At 41.2% G+C, this 24,370-nt stretch overlaps 2 protein-coding genes across 3 annotated transcripts; one reads left to right on the top strand and one right to left on the bottom strand.

Annotated features, from left to right (window-relative positions):
* Positions 1 to 34: 34 nt before the first annotated feature.
* CRYM (crystallin mu) lies at positions 35 to 11,999 on the bottom strand. Of its 2 annotated transcripts, none has more exons than XM_080387059.1 (8): positions 11,852 to 11,999; positions 11,128 to 11,278; positions 10,073 to 10,135; positions 7,827 to 7,928; positions 6,423 to 6,606; positions 4,018 to 4,139; positions 3,041 to 3,125; positions 35 to 2,374 (listed from the first exon to the last, which is right to left on the bottom strand). In XM_080387059.1, exons 2-8 carry the CDS (start codon positions 11,263 to 11,265, stop codon positions 2,310 to 2,312), a joined length of 759 nt encoding a protein of 252 aa, XP_080243185.1. In that variant the 5' UTR covers positions 11,266 to 11,278; positions 11,852 to 11,999; the 3' UTR covers positions 35 to 2,309. The 2 variants fall into 2 exon arrangements, with proteins under 2 accessions (XP_080243185.1, XP_080243184.1); XM_080387058.1 differs by lacking the exon at positions 11,852 to 11,999 and adding an exon at positions 11,509 to 11,793.
* Positions 12,000 to 12,094: 95 nt separating this feature from the next.
* Positions 12,095 to 24,214, top strand: UQCRC2 (ubiquinol-cytochrome c reductase core protein 2). The gene is made up of 14 exons (XM_080387050.1): positions 12,095 to 12,254; positions 13,729 to 13,821; positions 13,944 to 14,093; positions 15,307 to 15,371; positions 16,347 to 16,403; positions 16,760 to 16,884; positions 18,314 to 18,411; positions 18,828 to 18,885; positions 19,051 to 19,146; positions 20,040 to 20,239; positions 20,504 to 20,584; positions 21,118 to 21,194; positions 22,957 to 23,110; positions 23,968 to 24,214. The coding sequence occupies exons 1-14, from the start codon at positions 12,219 to 12,221 to the stop codon at positions 24,049 to 24,051; spliced, it is 1,374 nt and encodes a 457-aa protein (XP_080243176.1). The 5' UTR covers positions 12,095 to 12,218; the 3' UTR covers positions 24,052 to 24,214.
* The last annotated feature ends 156 nt before the right edge of the window (positions 24,215 to 24,370 follow it).

Below are 24,370 nucleotides of genomic sequence, written 5' to 3'. Positions count from 1 at the left end.
AAAACCAGAAACAGAACGGACAACAAAAGAAAAGTCAAAGACAAGCAGCAGTATCTATTTAATTGTAACATAAATGCAAGTTACAAATTAAAGTCTTAAGAAATTGTGTAAGAGAAGGAAACATGGAAATTAGAGCTATTATTTCCCTTAAAAAAATAAATCTAAAATACAGCATCCAATTAACTCCCATTGTAACTGAACTGAATCCTATTCATGAATTCGGATACTGTGCTGAAGCCAGGCTCCCAGAACCTCCTATTGCCAGGGAAAGCCAAGAACACTGTGGGGTTTCAGAACCAGCTCTTTGGACTGGCTCCATCTATTTTTTAAAGTGCATAGTCTGCAGAAGTGTACATGTGAAAATAAACCGGATTTGTCTTCTTCCCAAACACGAAGCCTCCCTTCAAATTACAAATCTTATTTTACGGAGGCACAGAACTGGGATAATATTGTCATAAGTAGTAGTGCAAGTTTCCACACAGTTCTTGTATTATGGAACATCAATGGCTGTCATGTTTGTTTCAGACTAGTGGAGTTCTCCATCACTGAAGTAACAAGTCAAACACTTCAGAAATTAGAGAAGAGAAAACATGTAAAGACGGAAGGGTAGTTTTGCTACAGTTAGAAAATGAAAAAGCTTGAAGATAAATTTCTGTTTGTGTTTCTGCTGATATAAACAAGACCAATGGAGTTACATTTCTATTCACAAACACATCCTTTGGCTCTACTCACTTACTGGCCTGGTACTCTTCCATGCTAAAACTCTGCATATTACAAACTCTGTCACTTACTGCTATTCCCCCCCCCCCACAACTACTTTACACCAGGCTTATAATTTGGAGTATAATTTATGTCACACCTGCACTGTACTCATTAACCTCTTCTATACTTACTATGTACCATCAAGGGCTTTAACACTAACTGCTTCTGAAGCTCCTTCTTGATGCTCCACCGTATTCTACTGGCATCACTATAAAATGACCATGTCATCTAATCCCTCCACAGAATTAAATTAACATTTAATAGCCTCCATGAAATATGTAAGTAGAAATAAGTTTTCACAAGGCACAACTCCAGCCTGAGAGAGGAATTGGTTTCCAGGACAATAGCTGTTTTTCAGTAGATGTTAAATCTTTTGGAAGGCAATTGCTTAACAGCACAGAACTAGAACTTTTCCTTATGTAAAACATCACTGGGGTCCTCTGCCAAGAAAAGATCATGGAAATTCCTGCCCCAGCTAATACCCACTGGGATAAAAGAACAATTACCAATTGAAGTGTGGTACAGCCAAGCTGAAAATATTTGCCTGTATACTTGAAGTTTATCCTACTGAAACCAGTTTGTGCAGTTCCAACCTTCATGAAGCTTGGAAAAAAACACAAAACAAAACTTACAAACATCACAGGTTAATAAAAAAAAATCTCCCCACAAAATATAGATAAAACAAATCAAAACATGTTTTAGTGCTTACATTTTGGGTGACTCCTTGCAATATGAAAATGGCAGCATCCTACCCAGGAATGTACTAAGGAAGGTATTGAATTTCCTTCCAGTTAAGATGTATATAATATTAGCTCTGATTTGTTGCACTCTTAAGTCTTCCTGCACCAGGTCTTTTAGAGAAAGAGACAGAAATCTAACTGTATGGAGGCATCATTATTATATAAACTCCCACTCAGGAGCGTGCTATTCAGTGAAAAACTTGTGTCTGACAGCAGGGAAGGGGGAATGTCGGGGTGAAAGCAAGGATGGTGACTTCCAGATCCCCATGAGAGTTGGAAGGGAAGGGGTGTCCAGGAGTCTGAGGCGGGCTGTGTTCCCAGGAGACTGAAGACTGTTACTGTCACTGCAGCACTGAGGCCCACAGTTGCATTTAAAGTACCATCACAGGTAAATATGATGGCAGAGTCCGTTCTCCAAATGGATATATTTTACACCAATATGAATTCCCTCTCTAAAACCCACAAAGTCTATCTATAGACTCCTGCTACAGAAATAGTTAAGGAGGAAAGGAATAGATTCCAGAATTATACTAAAATATGTAAAGATACCCTTGCTAGTATCACTGCAAACTTCTAATACTTGCTGTTATGTGAGAGATACATTTATTAGTAATACTGCAGGTATTGATACTTGCCCTTAGAAAAATGCAGAAATTAGTCAATTGCTGAAATTTTATTTTCATTCTTGAATGTTCTAGAAGGGCCACATTCAGATAGGATTTGTGCCTTTCTTGTTAACAAAGGATCCAAGGAAACTAAGTGCAAACAATTTTCTTGGCCTCATCGGCATTGCAGACTTCTCTCTCTTCAGTTACCAGCTGACCATGAATCATAAACAAATTTTGCTGCTACCGTGTCTTCAACTGCCATACCTGAAAAAGAATTGAAGTCACCTTCAAACAGTTCCTCAGCTGTACAAATACTTCAGCATCCAAAAAGAACAGAAGGACTCAGGAAATTACCCAACTGGACAGGAACATGAATCATTCCCAATCCCAAACACCTAGAGCATTACATTCAAAATTTATAGCCATTGTGTAACTGTTAGGTGTGCTATATAGTTAACGTAGAGGTATGAATCTAGTTTTCCATGTTCATATCACAGCTTGGCCCTTTTCAGACACATCATGCAGCTCAGACCACAGTAATCCATCACTGCTCCCCCTCTTTACCCGAATGTCAACACCAACCCCCCAGCACACTGTCACATTGTCTGCGGGTCAGACAGACTGCAGGGCCGTAACAGCAGGGCGTTTGGGTTGGAGCGGTATTAATGAACGCCGCAGCCGCGCCGAACGACTGCAAAGTGGAAGACAGACTTCTTCCTATTGTTGGGTTGCTCTCCTATCACTTTTCATTACATCAGTCCTGCTAGATAAATAAAAAGGGAAAATGCAAATCACATTCTAGCTTCTTGGGGACAGTGCATTGCCACAGCAGTTTTGAAGATGATCAGCAGCTTTCCCACGCATGGGGTCCTAATAAATAACAAGGCATTGTTTTCTGTCAGGCTTGTACACAGGAGGGGTTGTTCTTACCCAGCGATTTAAACACTGTTGTTTTCTCAGGCAGGGCTGGTTTTGTACCCTTCACTACCTCTCCCAGCTCAGCAAAAATCTCTGCCTGTGAAACAAATACATATTTATACACAAACGTGATATCCATACATACATTAAGAGAAAGCCATTTTCTGAGTGACTTCAGAAGAAGGAACTCCTGCAGTTCTGCTATTCCAGAACTGATTCCTTTCCATCATGAAGCAGATCAGTATTCAGTCAAATAACACAGAAACTGGACAGAAATCACAGAGGAATGGAACATTTTTAGAGAAAAACAGCTGGCAGACTTTCCTTAGGCAAAAAGCTTTGTGGTTTTGGGTTGGTTTTTTTTTTAACCACACACAGAGTGGATAGCTTGTTACTTATCCCACAAAACACATGATATTCCACACACTCTACCATATCTAGGCCTCTTATGTGAAATCTCAAAAGTGGAAGTTACGTTTGTTCTGCAAAACCATTCAAAGAAAAAAAGAGAACTATTAAACTTAAGAGTCCCTGTCATCGGATTTCTGCAGATCACTGCCTGGCTTCTGTTGTACAACGTACATTATGTTGTACACAGAGGCATGATGTGTTTCAATCGCGCTGAAATCTTACGGGAAGAAAGTTACAGGTTTAAATAAGTAATTTGAAAAATATTTAACATAACTACCAAACATTGCAGGAAATTTACGTCTTTCAAGAACAATACATTGTTATTGTACACAAAGGCCAGTGCTGAAAACGTGCTACTGTAATATGGTGTCAGGTACAGAGGTTGCACGGTTTTGGCATAGACACATAGACATCTCAGTCTGAAACCAATTTATCATTGAGCCTGTGCTTGAAAAGTGTCAACAACTGCATGTGATGCTCTAAAATGTGTTTCAGTGCAGCGTATCATTAGTACCAACTCATTTCAAATGCAAGCCAGTTGCCGTAGAACTGAAGATAGTAATTTAAGAAAGCCTTACCCCTGACAATATAACATCTCCTGATTCTGTAAGAGCAGCCTCTCTGGAATCCACAAACAGAACAGAATTCTTCATCAGTTCATCGTCCAGTTCCCTCCAGTCTGGTCTGCTTGCTCCAACAGCTAAGACAACAAAAATGATGAACTTAGGAGGAATGTTCATAACAAATTCAAACCACATTCTGTCCAAAAGACATGTGTGAAGTAACAATGGACATTGTTGTGGAAATTTAATATACAAACAATCTGATGTTAGCACTGGAAAATGTGATTGATAAAAAAAAAAAGGATGTGCCTGAGCAACTGGGAAAAAGCTTGGATTTCTCTCAACCTGGCCTCAGCTGTAACACTGACATACACATGGCCTGTTTCTGTAAGATGCCAACCCCCTAAATTTCCACTGATGCTAACGAAGGATGACATTGTGTCCAGCCCTCCAGATTACTCTAGTCATGCAGATGCTGCTGCTGATAAAAGTCTTACATTCCCCGTAAGCACAGCCAGAACAACTGGAAGCAATCGGCCTTTGCATTTCAACCTGCTGGAGCATTAAACTGCAACTGTTCAGCAAGCAAAAGTGCGATGCTTGCTGGCACTCTTTCCAGCTCTTTGGTGTACCAGTCAAACTGCTCCCTCCAAATAATGCTGACAGAGAACAAAGGGACTTAAGACTGCTTAGCCCTTCATCACCTCATGTTCCCACAAGAAATTTAAAGATACGTGTAACTATGTATAGGTATAAAACAAACAAGCCTTTGCCAGCAGCTTTGAAAATGACACCAATAAATAGGTGCGACAATCTTCCCTGCTTACAGAGGCACCTTTAGAATGAACAGCTATACAGACTACAACTTTTCTGCAGACAAACAGTAACCCGTTTCTGTGATTGCCAAACTAACAGGGTTTTGTTGCTTTTTGTTTCTTAAACAGAGTTAACTAACATCCAATACAGTTCCTCTAAAACATTCAGTATTTGATTTGTCAGTAGGCCACCCTTACAAGCAGACTCTGGGTAGCTAAGGCTTAAGGAAGTCAACTCCCCATGCCCATTATCTTCTCTACCTTTGTCTTTCATCAGAGCATTACCAAACACCCTGAATTTTATAGTCCTTTTATTTGATTCGGGTGTTTCTTATGTGTCTATGGAGAAAAAATAAGGTTTGAAGAATTCCTCAGTTCTCTAAGTATTGTGCAACAAAGACTTGCACATGCAGACAGAGTTCAATGTCACTAGTCAGGATTTTTAAACCTATAGCCTTCTATTGTTTCCTTGCAACCTCATAAGCAGTATAAGTTGAGCAGATTATGGATTTTCACTTACCTGGAGAAAGTGAAAACAAATCGAGGAACTTTTTAAACACAGCAAGATACCACTAACAACTTGTTATGGGCTAAAAAAACACAAAACCCCACCAACAACCCAATTATACTGTAACCAAATGCTTTAAGTGTCCAATTGTTATGGAATAATAAATTCCATTTCCATGTTGCCTGAATGCCTCTTCAAACAGCATGAATGCCTCAATAAAAGAGGAAGGGGAGAAAAAAAAAAAGCAAAGAAAGGAGAGGGGTCTTTGTGTATGTGTTGCCTCCGTGACTGTAGACCTTAATTGATTTTGGTTGTGCTTCTGGCTTCTATGCCATGACATGAGACAGACAACAACTTTCAATGACAAAGGACTAAATTGAGTCTGAAAAATTGGTAGGATGCTGCTGGAACATGGGACCTTTATCTAAATTGTTCCCTTTGACAAGTTGCTTTTGTCTTATTACCAAGCTATTTGGTAAGCGCATAAGGTCATCCGAACCAGGCCCACAATTAATAAAATAAACAAATGTGGTCATGTCCAGAGACTCCAAACAAGTGTGGCAATATCATTACAAGGCATAAAAAAAAATCCCCCCCCAAATCTCACCATAATTAGAGGTCGAATTATTAAGCTCTTAACTCAGTTACTGCATCTTTTTTACTCAAGTAAAAAAATAAATCAATGTGATCAGCCCAAAAAGGACAAAGAGGAGGCTTACAAAATTGGTTGAAGAAAAGATGACAACTACCAAGGGAACATCCCAAAATCACTCTGGAAATAACACGTCTGTATAGGTTATTAAAATGGAGATCCAGGTGAGGTGAGCATCAAGTGACAACATGGTATCAAAGATGATGCACCACTGGGGGAAAAAAGCATATCCCATGCTCTAGCAAACATCCACTCTGGAATAATCAGGAGTTCTGGCTCCAGACAACCAGGAAGACATGGCTGGGGAAAAGTGACTCTCACTAAAGGCAAAAAGTCAAAACAGAAAGAACATTTGTTCCAAGAAACATAGAATACCGCTTTCAACAGGTTTTGATGTGAAAATGGGATAATATATGTATTTTTTAAACAATTGTAACAAGCATACCATTGATATGGGCACCTGGTTTTACCCAGTCTCCAAATAAAATCGGTGTTGTTGCCATAGTGACTGTTATAATCACATCAGCCCCAGTAACTGCCTCCTGAACAGAAGAGCAGACCTGCACTGGACCATTAACTGAATTCGCAAACTTCACTGCTTTCTCTTTGGTGCGATTCCATATCCTGACCTTCAAGGAAAGAAAAACAAAAAACAAACCACAAACAGATTAGTTTGGAGAACTTCCCCTTGCTGAAGCAGAACACTGTTCCAGTTTGCAGTGGATAGTTACACACATCCTAAAGGGGGATGGGGGGTTACCCTTTATTGTTATCACCATACGAGTGACTAAGTTTCATGTGTGTGCAGCTACATTTGAATGACTGTTTTGTGATGCCAGAAAAACAGCTCCTTGTAGAGTTGTATTTATAAAATACAAATATTTCCAATAACATATATTTAGGGGAAAGTCACAGAAAGCTTATCTAAGTATAGCATACACAGTAAGATTTTCTCAGACAGGGTGAAGAAGTCATCTGAAACAACTTTGTTTCTGCCACACACACCCCTTTTTAAAAAACAAACAACCAACCAAACATTTGAGCAAACAATTCTACAGCTGCTCAGAGTATTCTGAGTTCTGTAGAAACAGAATCAAAATACAACTAATCCCTCAACTTCTGTGATGGGCTGACCGTGGCTGGACACCAGGTGCCCACCAAGCCACTCTGTCACTCCTCTCCTCTGAAGGGTGAGGGGGGGCAGAGAAAATAAGACTAAAAACCTCGTGGGTCAAGGTAAAGGCAGTTTAATAAAGCAATAGCAAAGGCCACGCGCAGAAGCAAAGGAAAACAAGAGATGTTACTCTCTACTTTCTATCAGCAGTCAAGGTTTGGCCACTTCCCAGAAAGCAGTGCTTTAGTATGCTTAGCAGCTGCTCTGGAAGACAGATGCAATAATAAATGTTGTCGCCCCACTCCCGATTTCAATAAAATTGGCTTTTATTGCTGAGCAGCCATCATATGCCATGGAACATCCCTTTGGCCAGTTGGGGTTGGCCATCCTGGCTGAGCCCCCTCCCAAGATCCTGCCCACCCCCAGCCTGCTGGCGAGGGGGAATGTGGCAGAGCCAGCCCTGGTGCTGTGCCAGCCCTGGTGCTGTGCCAGCCCTGGTGCTGTGCCAGCCCTGGTGCTGTGCCAGCCCTGGTCAGCAGGAGCCGGAGCACCGGTGTGTTATCAGCACCTCTCTGGCTGTGGGTACAGAGCACAGCACCGTGAGGGCTGCTAGCAGGAAAATTAACTCCTTGGCCAGACCAAATACAACTTTACTGGCTATACTTCATTTATAGTAAGTGCTCCTGAAACATAATAGAGAAAAATAAATGTATCCTGTTAAGATGTGTCCATTACCTCTTTAAATGCAAACAGTTCTGTGAAGATATCATAATGGCTATATGCTTGAACACCAGCTCCCAAAATGCACAGGACATCTGCAAAAGCTGGCATTAACAACTAAAAGGTATCAAATATATAAAAAAACAATATGTAAGGACAACATATTTTAACAAATATGACAAATACATATCAAAATACTACAAAAGAAAGCAGCGTCCTTAGTCCTTTTAAACAAGGAAATTAATGCTTTTATCAAAAGTATTGATTCACACAGAACGATATTCAATTACCAGTATACAATGTATTTTTTTTTTTAATGCAAAAGCTAGCATTAATAGCACCAAAGTACATCTTGGCTTAATTCTAATTTCGTGTTGTCCGATTCTTGAGATTCGGACCTAACATGCAACAGCATGAGCCAGTGCAAGTTCTGGGGCCTTGGCACACTCAAATATTAGCATAGTACAATGTATTATACCTATGTGACTAAGTGTAAAATGGTAGTGTTGACATTCTGCACTGGGTGAAAACAGGGCTATCAGTACTGACAGTGGTAGCTGTGTGGGTTAACTGGTCTTGGTAGCCCCACACTAAGCCTTCTATTTCAATTCACTGAAGCCATAAATTATACCATGAGCATATCCCGTCACTCTAAGAGCCATAGTATGTACACATCAGGCATTGTAAAAATAGGGATGGCTCCGAGGAACAAATAATAAAATTCAGTTCTCTAGTTGCTTTTGATTTACTGGTTTAGTTCTTGTCTGTGATTCACCAGTATTTAGCAGAGGAGAAGGGAGGGCTCCTGGAGTCCAGCCCTAAGCTATCCATGCATCTTGTTTATGCATTTGCTATGGCCAATCACTTCTGTATAAAAAGCTTTAGAATTTTCAAGGCTCTCAACACTTATTCTTCTGCAAATAAATTGAAAAAAAATCTCATTAATCCCATTTTTCAGTAGCAAGAACTTTTTTTAACGTTCCTTTCAAAGACTCTGAAGCACTGGTTTCAAAGGTTCCTTGCATAAAAGCATGGGTCTTTGAAAAGCAAATGCCATAAAGAGGACAGGATGACAGCTATGAGCTAAACTCAAACACTCCTGAAAATTTCCCAAAACAATAGACGACAATGAAGGACCTGATCTTGAAGTCCCTTCAGCAGCCAAGCTCCTTTGAGGCCAGCAGAGCTTTGACTGTGTAAAAATTGTCAGAACTGCTCATGTATAGAATGGCCAAGATGAATGAGGTCCTATAACCTCATGTCCGAGGACTCCATTGTAAATTGTTCTCTCCCTTGGTTCAGGAGAAGCTCTTGGGGACAGGTTCTTCACTCCAATTTTACGTCAGTGTGGCTCTATTGCCATGCATAGTGTCATGCTGGCATGAAGACTGCCACCAACAAAGCGGTGAGATCAGCCTTGATTCTGATACAAGGCTGATGGGTGAAAACCCAAAGTATTTCTCCTCTCTGGCCCTCTTCTTACTGCCTCATCCTTTCAGGCAAAGGCTAAAACCCTGCTGTGCAATGGATGGTGACTTGCTCTCTTCTCACTATTAGTGGCCCAGCCAAATACAGTTTTAAAGAAGTTAAACCCAACAATTTCCAATGAAACTGAAATAATGTAAAGCAACATACAGCAAGATATACCACACCTGTCTTCAGACACTTAAGGCTGTTTAGTCAGGGATAGTCATCTGGACCTCTTCCAGTGAGAACAGGGGAAACTAACAGACAGCCATTCCTGGACAAGTCATCCATCTAACCTGGGCATCATCTATCTTAAAACGACCCATGCTGCCCCCTGAAAATGTGCTTTTTCCTCTTTCTGCAGGTCCAGTACAACCCACCTGTCCTGGCCCAACAGCAGAAAACTTACATCTAAACAAAACTGAATTTATCACCACAGCTACATCACCCAAAGCCATTAAGGAGCATGTTAAGACAAAACCAAAAGAAAGAAAATTAGAGGAAGACACCTCAGTAAATTCCCAGAGGAACATGCAGAACAACAAGCCACAATAACATAGCTCAGATTCCTTCTCCAATCACACACAAAATGTTAAAACCAGACATAACTCACTCAGAACAGAAAATTCCCATTTTAAGTTTTCCCTGAAGGTACCTATGTTATCATAAATCTAATTTAAAGCTGTATTCAATGAAAATTCACGTATACTGAAAGACATTTACATCACACCTTCCGGTCATTTTTTAATACAGTGCCACTAAATCTGTCCTGACTTAGAATACAGAAGACATACCTTGGTAGCAATTGCAGAAACTGCAGCTGTTCGCTTTGCTGTAATGACACTGCCATCTAGAACCTTTAAGAAAAAAAAGTTCCAACAGAGACAAATGAACACTAAAAATATGAGTAATTACCAAAACTTTTAATCACATTTGTGATTTATTACATGGCATAGCTAAAATATGAGTTGATAATTACTATAGCAAGCACAAACCACGTAAAAAAAAAATAATCACATTTAAACTGAGCAGATTGTCTATTCCAGTTCTTCCACGTCATTCCACCAGCACAAACGGAGTGTAAACTGGTACAGAGGGGAACTACCCCTAACTCACACAGCTCTTAGTGCACTGCATTTCCCTGGCTCTGCAACACAGGAAGCCGATCAACATAGCTGCAATATTCTGTGCTCCAGTAAGACCAGGGACCAGTGCATGCTGGCAGTGGTTCACAAGTCTGCACTGCTTTGGTCTGTACAAATAGATGCCAGGGAATCACAGAATTCCTTTATTGTGTATCACACACAGCGGGGCACTCCTGCCTCAGTGTGGATTAGCTACTGTACACGAATTATGGCACTCAAAAACCTGACAGTTTTGGTCCTTTAATAATCCTTACTACTGAAATGTGATGCAAGTGGTCAATATTCTTAAAAATTCCCTAAATTCTTCAAACAAACAAACAAAAAAAAGGAAACAAGTAAGACTCTGAATACTGTTCCCCACAATGCCAATTGTAAGCCTCTTTTGATATAGCCTGAATATGGTTTAAGATCAATTCTTCACATGGGAAGAGTTTTTTTTTCCCTTTCAAATACATGGCAAACTTTTCCTGACCGCTTCTTCTAGCCACCCTACGAGCCACCAGATTCCCTTCAAGCCACAGGCAGCAGTGAGTAGCAGATAGCACAGTTTAACACGTATGAAAGACCCCAGGCTTTAGGCCAAACATGCTTTCATTGACGAGGTAGGTAAAACTCAGGCCAATTTGCTCCAGCTTCTAAGAATCAGAAGGGACAGCTGACAGAGCGTCCACAGAGAAGACCACAGAAGCGCGTGTGAAACTCACAGCTTTTAAAGACCCATTTCTCGGGTCAAAGAGGAGGACCGTGGCCTGGTGGGAAGGGGCAGAGCTGTCCTTCTTGTGCTCGTAGAAAGTCACCAGCTTGGTTGTCAGCGCATCATCCGCGGCGCTATAAGCGGGCATGACTCCTAGGAAGCTTATGAGAGAATGACTCGTATTACCGACGTGTCCTTAGCACGGAGCCCACAGCCAGCGGCGCGGTAACACTAACCCGTTAATCGGTAACTCGGCGCCAAGCACCTTCCCCGGTGCCCCAGCTCTCCCCACCACGCCGCAGGCCCGGCCCCCCGCTGCCGCTACCCCAGCTCCCCGAGGCGCAGGGCCCGGGCCGGCCCAGCAAGGCCACCCCGCCGCCCCCCGCCTCACCCGCCGTGCCGGTGCACCGGCACCACGGTGCGCACGGGCTGCACGACGCCCCCCGCCGCGCCGGCCGAGAAGTTGCCCAGGGCGGCCTCCAGCGCCGGCAGCAGCAGGCTGGCGCGGGGCAGGTGCTGCTCCACCTCCTCGGCGCCGATGAAGGCGGGCGCGGCCGAGCCCATGGCGGGTCACCGGGCGGACAGGACCTGACGGGACTGCAGCACCGTGTTAGCGCTCCGCCGCCCCGCCCCGCCGCTAAGTACTCGGCGGGACGCCCCCGGCCCCCGGCCCCCGCCCCCCGCCGCGCCCCGCCCCGCCCCGCCGCCGCTACCCCGCGCTCCCCTCAGGGCACCGGAGCGGCTGAGGGCCGCGCCCCCTCAGGCATCGCCACCCCGCCCCAGCCCCCGCTGCGGGGGCAGGCGGTCCGCGAACGCCGCGGAGCGGCCCCGCCGTGACTCGTTTACGGTTCCCCACAGCCACGAAGGGTGGAGCAGGCGGCCCGGTGACCGGCAGGCGGCGCTGTGCGCATGCGCGCAGCCGCCCCGGGAGCCCGCCGGGTGGCGCTCTGCCCGCAAGGCGTGACGCTCAGCGCGAGCAGTGGAGACAGGCCATTTGCTCGTTAGAAAGTCAGCGCGGCGCGGGGCGTGCCGGGAAGGCAGAGTCTTCCCGCGGGACAGCCATCATCTCCTGGCGGGGGCTAAGCTGAGGGGCGCGGAAAGATGAAGGGGTTCCCGGTGGTCGCGCGTTCTCTCTCGGTGAGAGCGACCTGGTGGCGTCGTGCGCGGCGGGGGGGAGAAGTGCGCTGCGGTGACGGTGGTCGTCCGGGCCCCGGCGACTGCTAGTGGGCCTGACCGCAGACAGCCCAGGGGCGGGCGTGAGGGGGCCGCGTTCCCCTCCACGGGGCCGTCAGCGAGGGCCGCGGGCGGGGGCCGAGGCAGCCGCTTCGTTCCGGCCGGCCGGCCGGGTGGCGGAGCGGCGCGGCGGGCCTGAAGGTCAGGCAGGCCGCGGGCTGGGCCGTAGCGGCCTGTGCTCAGGCTGCGGCCCGAGGGCGGGGGGCGCCGCGGGGGCTGCAGCCGGGGCCTCCCCCGAGAGCCGCCCGTGTGGCTGGAGGCGTGGGGGCGGTCGCTGAGGGGGCCTCTCGGCGGCTTGGGGCGCGGTGGTGCCCTTGGGAAGCGGCTGCGGCTTGTCCCGGGGGCGGGGGGGCGGGGAGCTCGTTCTGCTGCACAGAGGCTGGTGGAGCCGGCGGGCAGCGGGGGTGTAAGTGCTGTTGGGTCTGTGCTGCAAACGGCTCGGGTAGGGTGGCAAAGGGCTTCTGGGCCACAGTGTACTTGTGAGCCAATTTTAGACACGCACTAGTAATTAATAAATAAGTAGGCTTAGAGGTTAAAATGAGGCGTCGAGCCAAATTTGTGGTGGGAGAAGAAAGGAGTTTTTCCTAGACTCATTCATCTAACGGAGTCTGTGCCAAAGTAAGGGGCATTAGGTCATTAGTATCCCTACAACTGAGTGCAGTGGTGTTTGTCACTCAGTTTTTACTTTGAGATGTATGGGAATTAAGTTATTTTTTCAACATGAAGAGTAATAAATAGCTTATGTTACAAGTATAAAAAAACTTCCAAAAAGGCTGGAAGGGAGTAGCATTTCAGATTCAAAGTCAATAGTCTTGTCATTTCTGTTGCCAGCTACTGAAGGGAAGGCTCGTGCAGTGTTCACCCCTGCAATTTGAAGGCTTCTGGCTATTACTCTACAGTTTAAGGTCTTGCATATGTGTCCTCCTTGTATGCAGCAGTCAGCGTGGATAGGTTGGTGTTCTGAGAGGTGGCTTTTCAGGAGCTGAACTGCCTACACCCAATAAGTTAGGAAGCTGGCTCCAAAGTTGTGTTCTGTATGTGGATTGCTGTAGCTGTTTGTGCAGTTAATTGCCATGCAGTGGTCCTAGAGTCAATATATAATCAGTAGAGATTCTCACTGCATAACAGCAAAGCTGTGGGGGAGATTTATTAGAGTGCTGTTTCTTGAACTTCCCCAGACCTTATGTAAGTCATTGCACAGGTTCCAACAGTGATGTAAAACGTGATCAGAGGAATTACAAGGGAATCACTGTTTTTATTCTGGGGCTTGAAGTCATCCACTGTATTTCTACTTTAAAATTAGTTCCTTTTTCAGTATGTAATGGAACACGTGATGAACTAATTCAAGAAATCCATTCTCTTATGCTTTCTCTTCTAGAAGAGACTTTACTCACTTAAAGTAGCTCCTAAAGTTACAACCTCAGCAACTGCAGAACGAGTGAAATTATCTCCAGAGTCTGAGGATCTTGAGGTCAGTATGAATAGTGGTATTTTTTATTTTGTCCTTTTTATTTTTTTTAAAGCTCAGTCAAAGCAGAACTATGACAGTACTTCAGTGGATGACTAAACCAATATTTTTTCTTTTTAAAACAGATCACAAAATTACCAAATGGCTTAATTATTGCGTCTCTGGAAAACTTTTCTCCAGCTTCAAGAATTGGTGTGTTTATTAAAGCAGGCAGCAGATACGAAACTGCTAGTAACTTGGGAACTGCTCACTTGCTTCGTCTTGCATCTAATTTGGTAGGTGTTTATTCTCTTTGTTATTATATTGGTGGTGGATGAAATAGTGGAAGGTTTATGATTGCAAAAATAAACCATATTCTAAAAATTAATGTAAGAGATCTTATAAAGTGGAAAACAATGTATTTTGATTCTTGGTTACCTGCTTCAAGTGCAGGAGAAATGACATTACTTGCTGGAAGACAGGAAGCAATATCTATTTAGAATTATGCTCTCCGGTGGTTTCTTAAACTATGTTTAAAATATATCTGTATCAAGCTATGCACGTAACTTATTTAAGCTGCATTAAAAGTTAATTTGGGTGGCTGATACAAACTCAATTTTGTGTGCGTGTAATGCTTCTGAATAGTTTTTCTTGCTGCTGCTATCAAGATACTTTAAGCTCCTTGTTTTCTTGTTCTGTGTCTAGCTTCAATTATACAAGATGCTGTGGGGGCACATGTATATCAGCAGGTTCGAAACAGAATTGGTCAAGTTCATTGATAGCAGGTCCTTAAACAGTTGTTACTGGGAATAACTCCTGTAGGTACTTCAGGAATACCATTAAATGGGTTGTGGGATGTTGTATTTCAACAGCTGCTTCTGTTGCCTCTGTTAGGTACAGAACACTGGGCTAGAGATCCTGTGGGCTTGACCCACTGTGGCCATTCTCCTTGTCCCTGTTTATCTTCATGGCTGGCTGACTGTTGCTGCAGGTGTAAACACGAACTCTTTCACACACCAGCCAGGCTGTGACAATTAGAGCTACACAGCATCACTGACATGTCTGTGACTGCTGTTTTGTGGGTTCAATCCACATCAGTTTCAAGCAGAAACCCCCCCGCCAACATCCCAGCTGCTTATTATCACGTTTCCAGCTGCCGCCCGAAGTTACTTTCCCCAGACAGCTGTCAGCGAAATAGTATGTGTAGGCATTCCTTGCCCTGGTTTTGACAAGCTTATCTAATTCAAAGAATGCTATTAAATGCAAACCTGGATTGTTCTAGAGTGGGGCTGAGGAGCAAATATGTGAGTAATTATGGTGGAAAATCAGAGATGATAGAAATGATTGGGAGTAGGGATGTAGTAAGCTGGCTCAACTCTTCAAAATGGCTCCCATATAAATGAATAAACAGATACTGTTCCAATGTTGCCTGAGCAATGAACAACATCAGGAAAATCTGTTCTTAAAATAGTTAAAATTCTAAGTTGCTTTTTTTTGTTGTTGTGATAGACTACTAAAGGAGCATCTTCTTTCCGGATTACTCGTGGCATTGAAGCTGTTGGGGGCAGCCTAAGGTTTGTAACCACATATAATCTGTCTTGGTAAGATGCAAACAAGCTATATGACTAAAGGAAATTTAAAACAATAAGCATAACACGTGGGTCGTAGCTCAGTGTGGTAATGGTACTTGAATGGTGAACGTTGACAAGGAACATCTTTTGTCATTCTGTTGAGGTTCAAGCGTGCACCCATGACTTCTATTTTAAAAACACTTTTCAGTTAACAAAACATAAATGTCACGTACCTGTAAGAAGTATATTTTGTCCAAAAAGCTTAGTGATCTTTCTGTCTTTTCAGGTTTTCAGATTAAACTTCCTGAAGTCAGTAGATGCTTTTTTTTTTTTTCTCCATCTTTTGTGAATAGATACCACTCATCATACTGCAATTTGGGGAACGATTCAGACAGTAGTTGGCTTTTGTGATTTGAGAGTTTAAAGCCTAGAAAACAAGCCTAAGAGAAATAAAAGAGGGATCTTGCTGTGCCTGCTTTCTTGCAGTGTATCTTGAAATCATCCAGTAAGACTGTTTTATATAGAATTTGGTTAAAAGCAGTGTTTTTTATAACTTGAGTCTACCCTTTTCTGTTCCTGTTAATCACAAATTTGTTGAAGCAAGTGGAAAAGACCAACTATGCTTTCTGCCCCAAGAGAATAATTTCTAAATTGCCTTGTTTGATACACATACACATTTTTCTTCAGGTTTTGATATTCAGCCTTACTTGTTGTTTTACCCTGAATCATTATGATATCTTAAATTCTGATGGTCACAAGACACTTGTTATTACTTGAATACTTGAGATACGAGTTTTAGTTATGTCTGTTTCTGCTCTGTGTGTATTATAGCTCCTTTAAGAGTCCCCTAAGCAGATTTAATGTTAACCAGATATTCTAGTCCATATCTTGCTGACAGATTTGGTCAATGGGAATATGTATGAAAAGCCGTTTCTGTGTTCTCTGCTGAAATGGATTTTATATTTTTTTTTCTTCTAGTGTGTACTCAACAAGAGAGAAAATGACTTACTCTGTTGAATGCCTGCGTGACTATGTGTAGGTATCCAGATGTGCTGTAAATGGAATTACTGCATTCTTTACAAACTCATTCTTTACAAACTGTATAAAGTAGAGACCTGTCATTTTACAGGGTAGGAGTAATGCCTATTTTCATGTCTTCATAATAAATCAGTAAATTACTGTATTAATATTCACCTTCTGTATCATGTTATTGATCATATGAATGCCACAGAACTGAAGTTGAATTCTCATACTTTGTGTAGCAGTGCTAATAACTACTCCGGCTGGAGTGATTTTGTTGTTAATGTGTTGCTTACAGATTAGTTTGAATTGCTTTCAACTTCAAAAGAAATCCTCTTGTGTTTAATGCCTTTGTAACTTTTTTTATCTAGTGATACAGTAATGGAGTACCTTCTTAATGTCACCACAGCACCAGAGTTCAGACCGTGGGAAGTAACTGATCTTCAGTCACAAATAAAAGTTGACAAAGCAATCGCGTTTCAGAATCCTCAAGTTGGTAAGTGTATTTCCTGATCCACTGCATTGGCTTAATGGGAGTTTCTTAAAGTTAAAACCTTTGGCAAAAATAGTTTCCCTCTCGCTCTGTCACGTGACCATTTAATTTTTCAGCTTTCCCCTGTTGATAGGTACAGTCTTTCTCTTGTTATGGAAGGGGGTTTTTATAATTACAGAAGTTTTTCCAGCCTGTGCATGACGTTTAGCAAGTAACATGCTGAAGACAGCTTACACTGTTCTCCTTGACAGCTTCCATTTTACCTTTTTAATATTTTTTTTCAGTACAGCCAAAGAATGTGCAAGTCATATTTGCAGCAGCTTGTGTTCTGAAAACAATATTTAGGTATTACTCATGGATGTGGAAACAGTATTCTATAAAAGACCTCTTGAATTCGTATGGTTATTTTGGTATAGAAACAGTATGTATTTTCATTACACTGAAAATGGATTCCAGCTTTAGGATCATAAATTGAGGTCTGTGGGTTTAAAAAACAAAAAAGCAGCAAGCAAAGCCTTAGCCAAACCAAGCTTATTGCAGTATATCTTGTGTTATTTAACTGTAGTCATCTGAGTTCACTCAGGTAGTTCTACACAATAAACATAATTTGTACTGTTCTGTGAAGTGTGCTCACCTTCATAACCTGTTAAAAGTGACAACATAATGTTAGGCTTTGGAAAACCTCTGGCTTATATTCAAGTCTTACCATTTTTTAAAATTAGAATCGTGAACAGTCTTTGTTTTAAACTTGTATCAACTACAGGTTGCTTTCATAGTAATTTAGTATTTTCAGTTACGGTTACGTTCAGAAACGGAACTATGAAGAAAGGAATGTCATCTTTCTTCTGAGGAGAGAGTATTAACAAATACAAGGAGAATATAAAACTAGGAATGAGTAGAATGCTATTGGATGCAAGAAAAATCTAATGAGCAGGGAACTGAAGACACTAGCATCCTTCATCTAAATAGGGAGATAGATGAAACATCTTACAAAGCTACGAATGGTATTATAAACAGCCTGTTCTTTCTCAAGCTCAAGAACAAGGGGTGCTGACAGTGAAGATGGTGCTTCTGAAACTAAAAGGATGTTGGGGTTTGTTGTTGTTTTCTACTACTCCCCTTCCTCCAAACACTTATTTATAGCTGGCTGTTGAGGCCAAAAAGTGTTGAGTTTAGGCCAGTTGTTAGATTTTTGATTTATTTTTTTTTTAACAAGTTACGAAAGAATGGAAGCCCTCAGGCTAGATTCTGCTGCACGAGAACTTGGATGACATGTCCATGTGTATTGGATTATTCCAGACCTGCTTTTGTGGAACTTGGGGTCCTCAGTGGACCACAGCTCTGTTTCACTTGGGTAACATTGTTTCATTCGTAATCGTCATTAAAAGTGCTCTTACGTTAATCCTCATGGGTGAAACTCTGTTCCTCTTAGGAGTGCTGGAAAACTTGCATGCTGCAGCTTACAAGAATGTTCTGGCAAACCCCTTATATTGTCCAGATTACAGAATTGGAAAAATTACTTCTGAGCAGGTAGGATTATTTGTGTTGTGTTATAAATCCATTTCAGTTTCTTTATCAAGGGTAGATGATGACACTTGTGAGAGAAAATTAATTTAGTAAATATAGTCAGTATTTACTACCGTATTAGACTGGTGTTAAAATAATTTATTTCTGTGCAACTTTTAGTATTGGGTACAGAACTTGCATTCACATTTAGGGAGGTGGTTTTCTGTGTCAGTGGCTGTCTGTTGATAGTAAGGCTGTCAATGAAATGCAGATGTTCTTTAGCTGTCACTGGAGAATGCATGAAATGCTATTGTATAGGCAATTCCTTTTGGAAGCAGCAGAGTTTGCTGCATTAAGAAGTATAAGGGGGGATGTCAGAAACACGCTTGCCATTTTTGTTCTTTATATAAAATACCCTAAATGTGAATTTACTGTTGCAGCTTCACCATTTTGTACAGAACAATTTCACAAGTGCGAGAATGGCTCTTGTAGGAATAGGTATGTATGTTCCTTAACGGACACTGCAATGCATAAGGGAAAACTACTGTACAAATTTGAGCTCTCTGTATAAGTAAAATGTTACGATATTCTTGAAAAACTTTTATATAACTGTTGTAGTTTTTCAATGCCATTACATGACTTGGAATAACTATTATGTTGCAGGTGTAAAGCACTCTGACTTAAAGCAAGTTGCAGAGCACTTTCTAAATATCCGAGGTGGAGCTGGTATTTCTAGTGCAAAGGCTGTTTATCGAGGGGGTAAGTATGTTTCTTGTATCTGTTCTGAATGACTGATGTTCTGTTTATTATAAATGTAGTAGTATTCAAAATTGCAACCGAAAGCTCTGTAGTTGTACTAAATGCGGTACACAGGAAGTGACAGTTCAGAGGCATCTCCCATCAAAGCGGAGGATTATTCCCCACCATGGAAAGTTCTGGGATAAAACTGAACCCGTATCTCCAGCAAAACTACCTGCAAGGTCATTTATTCCATAAAGTGAAAAACAAGCAGGCTTATGGTTTATCTTGGCATTTTTGGGAAGATTGCTTTAAGTGTAGATTAAGGACTGTCTAGAAGAGGTGGTAGGCTTTCTTTTTAGGGAAGATCTTTGGAATGTTTTAAGGCTTTCATAAAAGACAAAGCAATGCTTAGCTCTTTCAAGAGAAAGCAGTATCTTGTACTAATACCAGTTCTTTAGTTGGAGTATTGGATCATTCTGTAGACACATGCAGGGGAAAAAATAAGTTTCCAACATTTAATATTTGACTGGAATAACTTCGGTTTCTATAAAACAGGATAAATATTATTATGAACAGAAGGTACGCTATTTTTCTGGATATTTGTTATCTGGAGACTCATTGAGTTTTATAATCTCATACTATGTACAGTTTAGGATCAGGTTCAAATAAGGCGTAGTCAGGTACTGGGTTTGTGCTTGCAAGAAAATGTGTAAATGTAAAATACTTTTTAAATGACCTACAGTTTACTAACATCTTATTGCTGTCTTCCTGAGTGGACATGCAATAACTTCAAATCCTGGCTTCTCTGTCATGAAACTAAGTCCTGGCTAGAAATGTTTGCTTTCCATCTCTGAATGTACAGTGGTTTCCAACCGTTCACTGTATTACCTTTTATTCTGTTGTATTTTTAGGAGAAATCAGAGAACAGAATGGTGATAGCCTTGTCCATGCTGCTGTTGTAACAGAAGGAGCTGCTGTTGGGAGTGCAGAAGCGGATGCGTTCAGTGTTCTTCAGCATGTTTTAGGTGCTGGGCCCCTTATCAAGAGGGGAAGCAATGTTACCAGCAAATTGTCTCAGGGTATTGCTAAAGCAACTACCCAGCCATTTGATGTAAGTTCAGAGGGTTACTGTACTCTCATACTTAAAGTAAAATGCTTATTATCCTTTGAGAGGTTACTATCTCTAGCTAGAACCTTAATTAGTTCATTCTTGCACAAGTTACAGTATTTCAGAGAAGGCCTTCCAATCCGATCTTTCCTCTGCACAGGTGGAGTTTAGCTTCCTATTTTAGATCCTGATAGTAATTATTTTCCTATGCTTGATGCTGAGTTGTTCTGATCCTTGAAACAATTGACGATAACATTTGTTTTGTAGGCTTCCGCATTTAATGTTAATTACTCTGATTCTGGCCTCTTTGGGATTTATACCATATCCCAGGCTCCAAATGCTGGGGAGGTGAGTTGCTGATTAGAATTTAAGTATTAACAACCCTCAGACTAGTGTGTTGATTTGAAATAGCAGCTGATTAATTTTTAAAAAAGTCAATTCATCTAAAAAAAATCAGTCTTGTTTCATGTATAAGAATGGTGCATGTTGACTTGCTTTCTGGGAAGTACAAATACCTAATACGAGCTACAGCTAGTAAAATACCTTGAATTGCTGACTGTAATTGCTGATTTACAAGTGTAAGCTTAAATATATCATGAGGAATGAGCTGGGTCTTGAAGCTGGCAGAACTGAATACTCTCATGAAAAACAGTGAGACCATACAAATTAATGTGGTGTTGCAGTTTAAATCCACACTGGGTTTTGTGTCTCACTCAGGCATTTATTAGAGTGCTTTCAGTTTTGTTATAAGGCTGTTCAGAGTTGAGTTAAGGCAGACAATGCTAACATTACCAGCTGCTCTTCCCTGAAGTTTCTAAGATGTCAGATAATAGAAATGTTGATATGTGGGAAGAAGTCTTAAATGATTTCATTTTCCTCAGGTCATTAAAGCTGCTTTGAACCAGATAAAGGCAGTTGCTCAGGGTGGCATCACCAATGACGATGTCATAAAGGCAAAGTAAGTACATGAAGAACCATCTTGTGTGTTGTAAAGAGAAATTTCTTAACGTGTAGCTGTGTCAAACACTTAGACTATTCTGTACAGTAGAGCTTATTGTCCTGTAATTATTTCCATGGGTTCGCTGCATTAAAACTGAAGCACTGTCAGTACTCTTTTTTTTTTTTTTTTCTTTTTTTTTTTTTTTCCACCCCCCAAAGCTATACTGATTCTCTGCTAGTGGTATTTCCTCATAAACAGTTGTTAGATAAATGTCAATGTTTTCTGAAAACTGTTTCTATGTAAGAAACAGGCAAATGTCAGCAGATGCTGTCATTTTAACCATACTCTGTAATATTAAGATTTATTTAAATTGGAATCCTAAATTGCATTATTTAGGTAATTCCCTTTTACAGTCACATTGCAGTAATTCTCAAAACAATTATATTAAGCAATCTTCTGCGTCTTCAAAGAATAGTAGCAATGAGGGTGTGTGAGTGTAAAGCACTGAATTAGTGATGTTACATCCAAGTGCTCAAAATACATGCCCCTAGGAATGTCTGAGATGAGGGAACATTAGAGATGCAGTCATGCCAACAAAGTTTTAGAGTTTCTAGTTTATAGAGGATTGTGCATATTAGTTAGGGCTTGATCTCCATGTAGTGTTAAACTGTGCTGAGCCTCTAAAACTGTAGTTGTGCAACACAACAATACAGTATAGATTCTTTCAAGTAGCAAAATAAAAGTATTGTTTGTTGCATGTATAAAATATTTACAAGACTCCACATAAAGCCTATTCACATAAGATGTGATAACCCAGACATGTTTGGTTTGGCCTACTAGTAGCTAAATGGTGAATTTTATACCTTTACGTTTGGCATTATTAGTTGTTTGTTGGGGTTGTTTTGTTTTAGGGTAGTTTTTATTTAATTTTTTGGTAATGAAGCTGCCTAATATTTGGGAGTTACACACAGTGCAGTGGCCTTCCACACCACCACCACCACCACCCCCCCCCGCCCCGGTTTCCCTTCTGGAATGGCTTCACATATTTTCTATATTGCTCTTTTTTCTTTAGTGACCAAAAAAAAACCCCAAACCCAATAATGAAATCAGGGTCAGTGATATTTGCAGAGCCTTTCAATTCGGTCAAAAATACCAAGCTACTTAATCATATTCTATTGGAATAAAATATTTTCTGCCATTTTGTCTTTTAAAAAGTACCAGGAGAACTAGCTTATAAAAATAAGATTTTTACATGTAGCAGTGAGACTGCGTGAAGCAGAAAAAACAGGATAGACTTGCTGTCTTTTAACAGAACACGGAACTATTGCACAAGGAGCCTAACCGTTTACATTCATTGCTGCCTTGTTGCTTACAAAATAGCTCTGCATACATCTGTTCTTGATGAGAAACTGGAATCTGTTGTAAACCTAATTTTTAAACTTGGTAAGATTAGTTCATCTAATTCCTGGAGTACCTGCACTGGTCACTTTGAACAGAAACAAATTCTGAGCTAAACATCTTCTGACTGTGTGTGGTGGTGGATTGTTCCAAGGCAGTAGGCGTTCAAGTTACCTTGTCATTTTCGTGGTTGGACTATTTGTGGTGCCTGTTTCCCAACTACAAGAACCCTTCCATTCCTAGAAAGGAAAACCTTTCAAAAAGGAGAGGAATCTTGAAAACTTAAAAAGCACCAAAAACTCATTGCACATATGGGGGCAGTGAGGAAGGTAATAACAGGACTTACATGCTCACTCATCCTTAATGCTTTGTTTGATGGCAGAAATCAGCTGAAAGCTGCCTATTTGATGTCGGTGGAGACTGCAGAAGGGTTACTGAATGAAATTGGCTCCGAGTCATTGGTTTCTGGCACACACACATCACCATCTGTTGTTGCTCAAAAAATCGACTCTGTAGCCACTGCTGATGTTGTGAATGTAAGTATATGTCAGCATCTACAGGTGTTCCTTAATCACTGGGTAAGTGTTTTTTATACAAAACTGTTGCTCATTTGTGTGTGTTTACAAACACACACATACACTATCCTTAAAAAAAGGAAAAAAAAAAAAAAGCACCTCATTTACAAATCCCAGCTGGCTATCTTTTGATGTCTGTCTTTTTTAACAGAAGACCCTTTAATCCAATACACTGTAAAACTAGTGTAGCTGGGAGTATGTGAAATTCTCATCTGCTTCACTTAAATTTACTAAAACTGCCAACTAGTGTTCACGAAAAGCTTGATATTTAGTTCCAGCACGGACACTTACGTGTCAAGGCTTTTAGGATTCCTGAGTCTGGAATATTTGATGTACTTATGAAAACAATTGGACATTCAATGATAAATTGAATTTATCTATCTATTTGAGATTATCTTGCTGCTTGTAATTGAAGCAAACTTCATACAGAAATCCATCAGACAGAGAAATTCTAAGATAGAAAACTTGGTTTTTCAGTCAGCATTAATTTATGTTGCGGTAGCAGTTAGCAATAGCTTTAGTAGTAAAGAGAGATCTTGTGGTGTAATTATTCTAGGAATGACTGTTTTCAAAGACCTTAAGCCTTTGATATCCAACTGTCACTGTCTTTCTGCCACTCTTGTTTAGATTATAAAGCAATAAGAAGCTAAATTAGAACCAAGTAAGTTTAGACAGCAAAAGGAAATTTGTGTACTTGTTGCTGTACTATAGTAGTGTTGGGATTTGTTGTTTAATAACTTGAAGTTGAGGCTACAGGCAGCAAGATGAACTGTTGTATCAAATATTTCTTGATATCCATCTTTATGATTTATTTTCAGGCTGCAAAGAAGTTTGTCAATGGGAAGAAATCAATGGCAGCTAGCGGGGATTTGGGGAATACTCCTTTTCTTGATGAGCTGTAAAAACCAAACTGGGATGTGGATTCAAGAGGGACCTGAGCTCAAGTCACCTACGTTCTAAATAAATTACTACTAACTTGTTATTTATGAATTAAGTTCTTTCAGAAAATTAATCTGGAATATTTGTGGGCTTGCACTCATCAAATAAAGTGCTGAGCTCATACAATTTGTGTTGATTTTTTTCCACTTAAAATGGTACCCAAGATGCTGATAAGTCTGGCTCTGTACACTGAAGGTAAAACTACAGTGAGAAAATAAGATGACTTCTAGTTGATACAAAAAATAGATACAGGTGCAGACAAATACTGTAATTGCCACTAGT

The sequence above is a fragment of the Falco punctatus genome (assembly GCF_963210335.1).
Source record: "Falco punctatus genome assembly, chromosome: 4".
Taxonomy (NCBI): domain Eukaryota; kingdom Metazoa; phylum Chordata; class Aves; order Falconiformes; family Falconidae; genus Falco; species Falco punctatus.
This window is presented reverse-complemented; position numbering and strand designations above follow the sequence as displayed.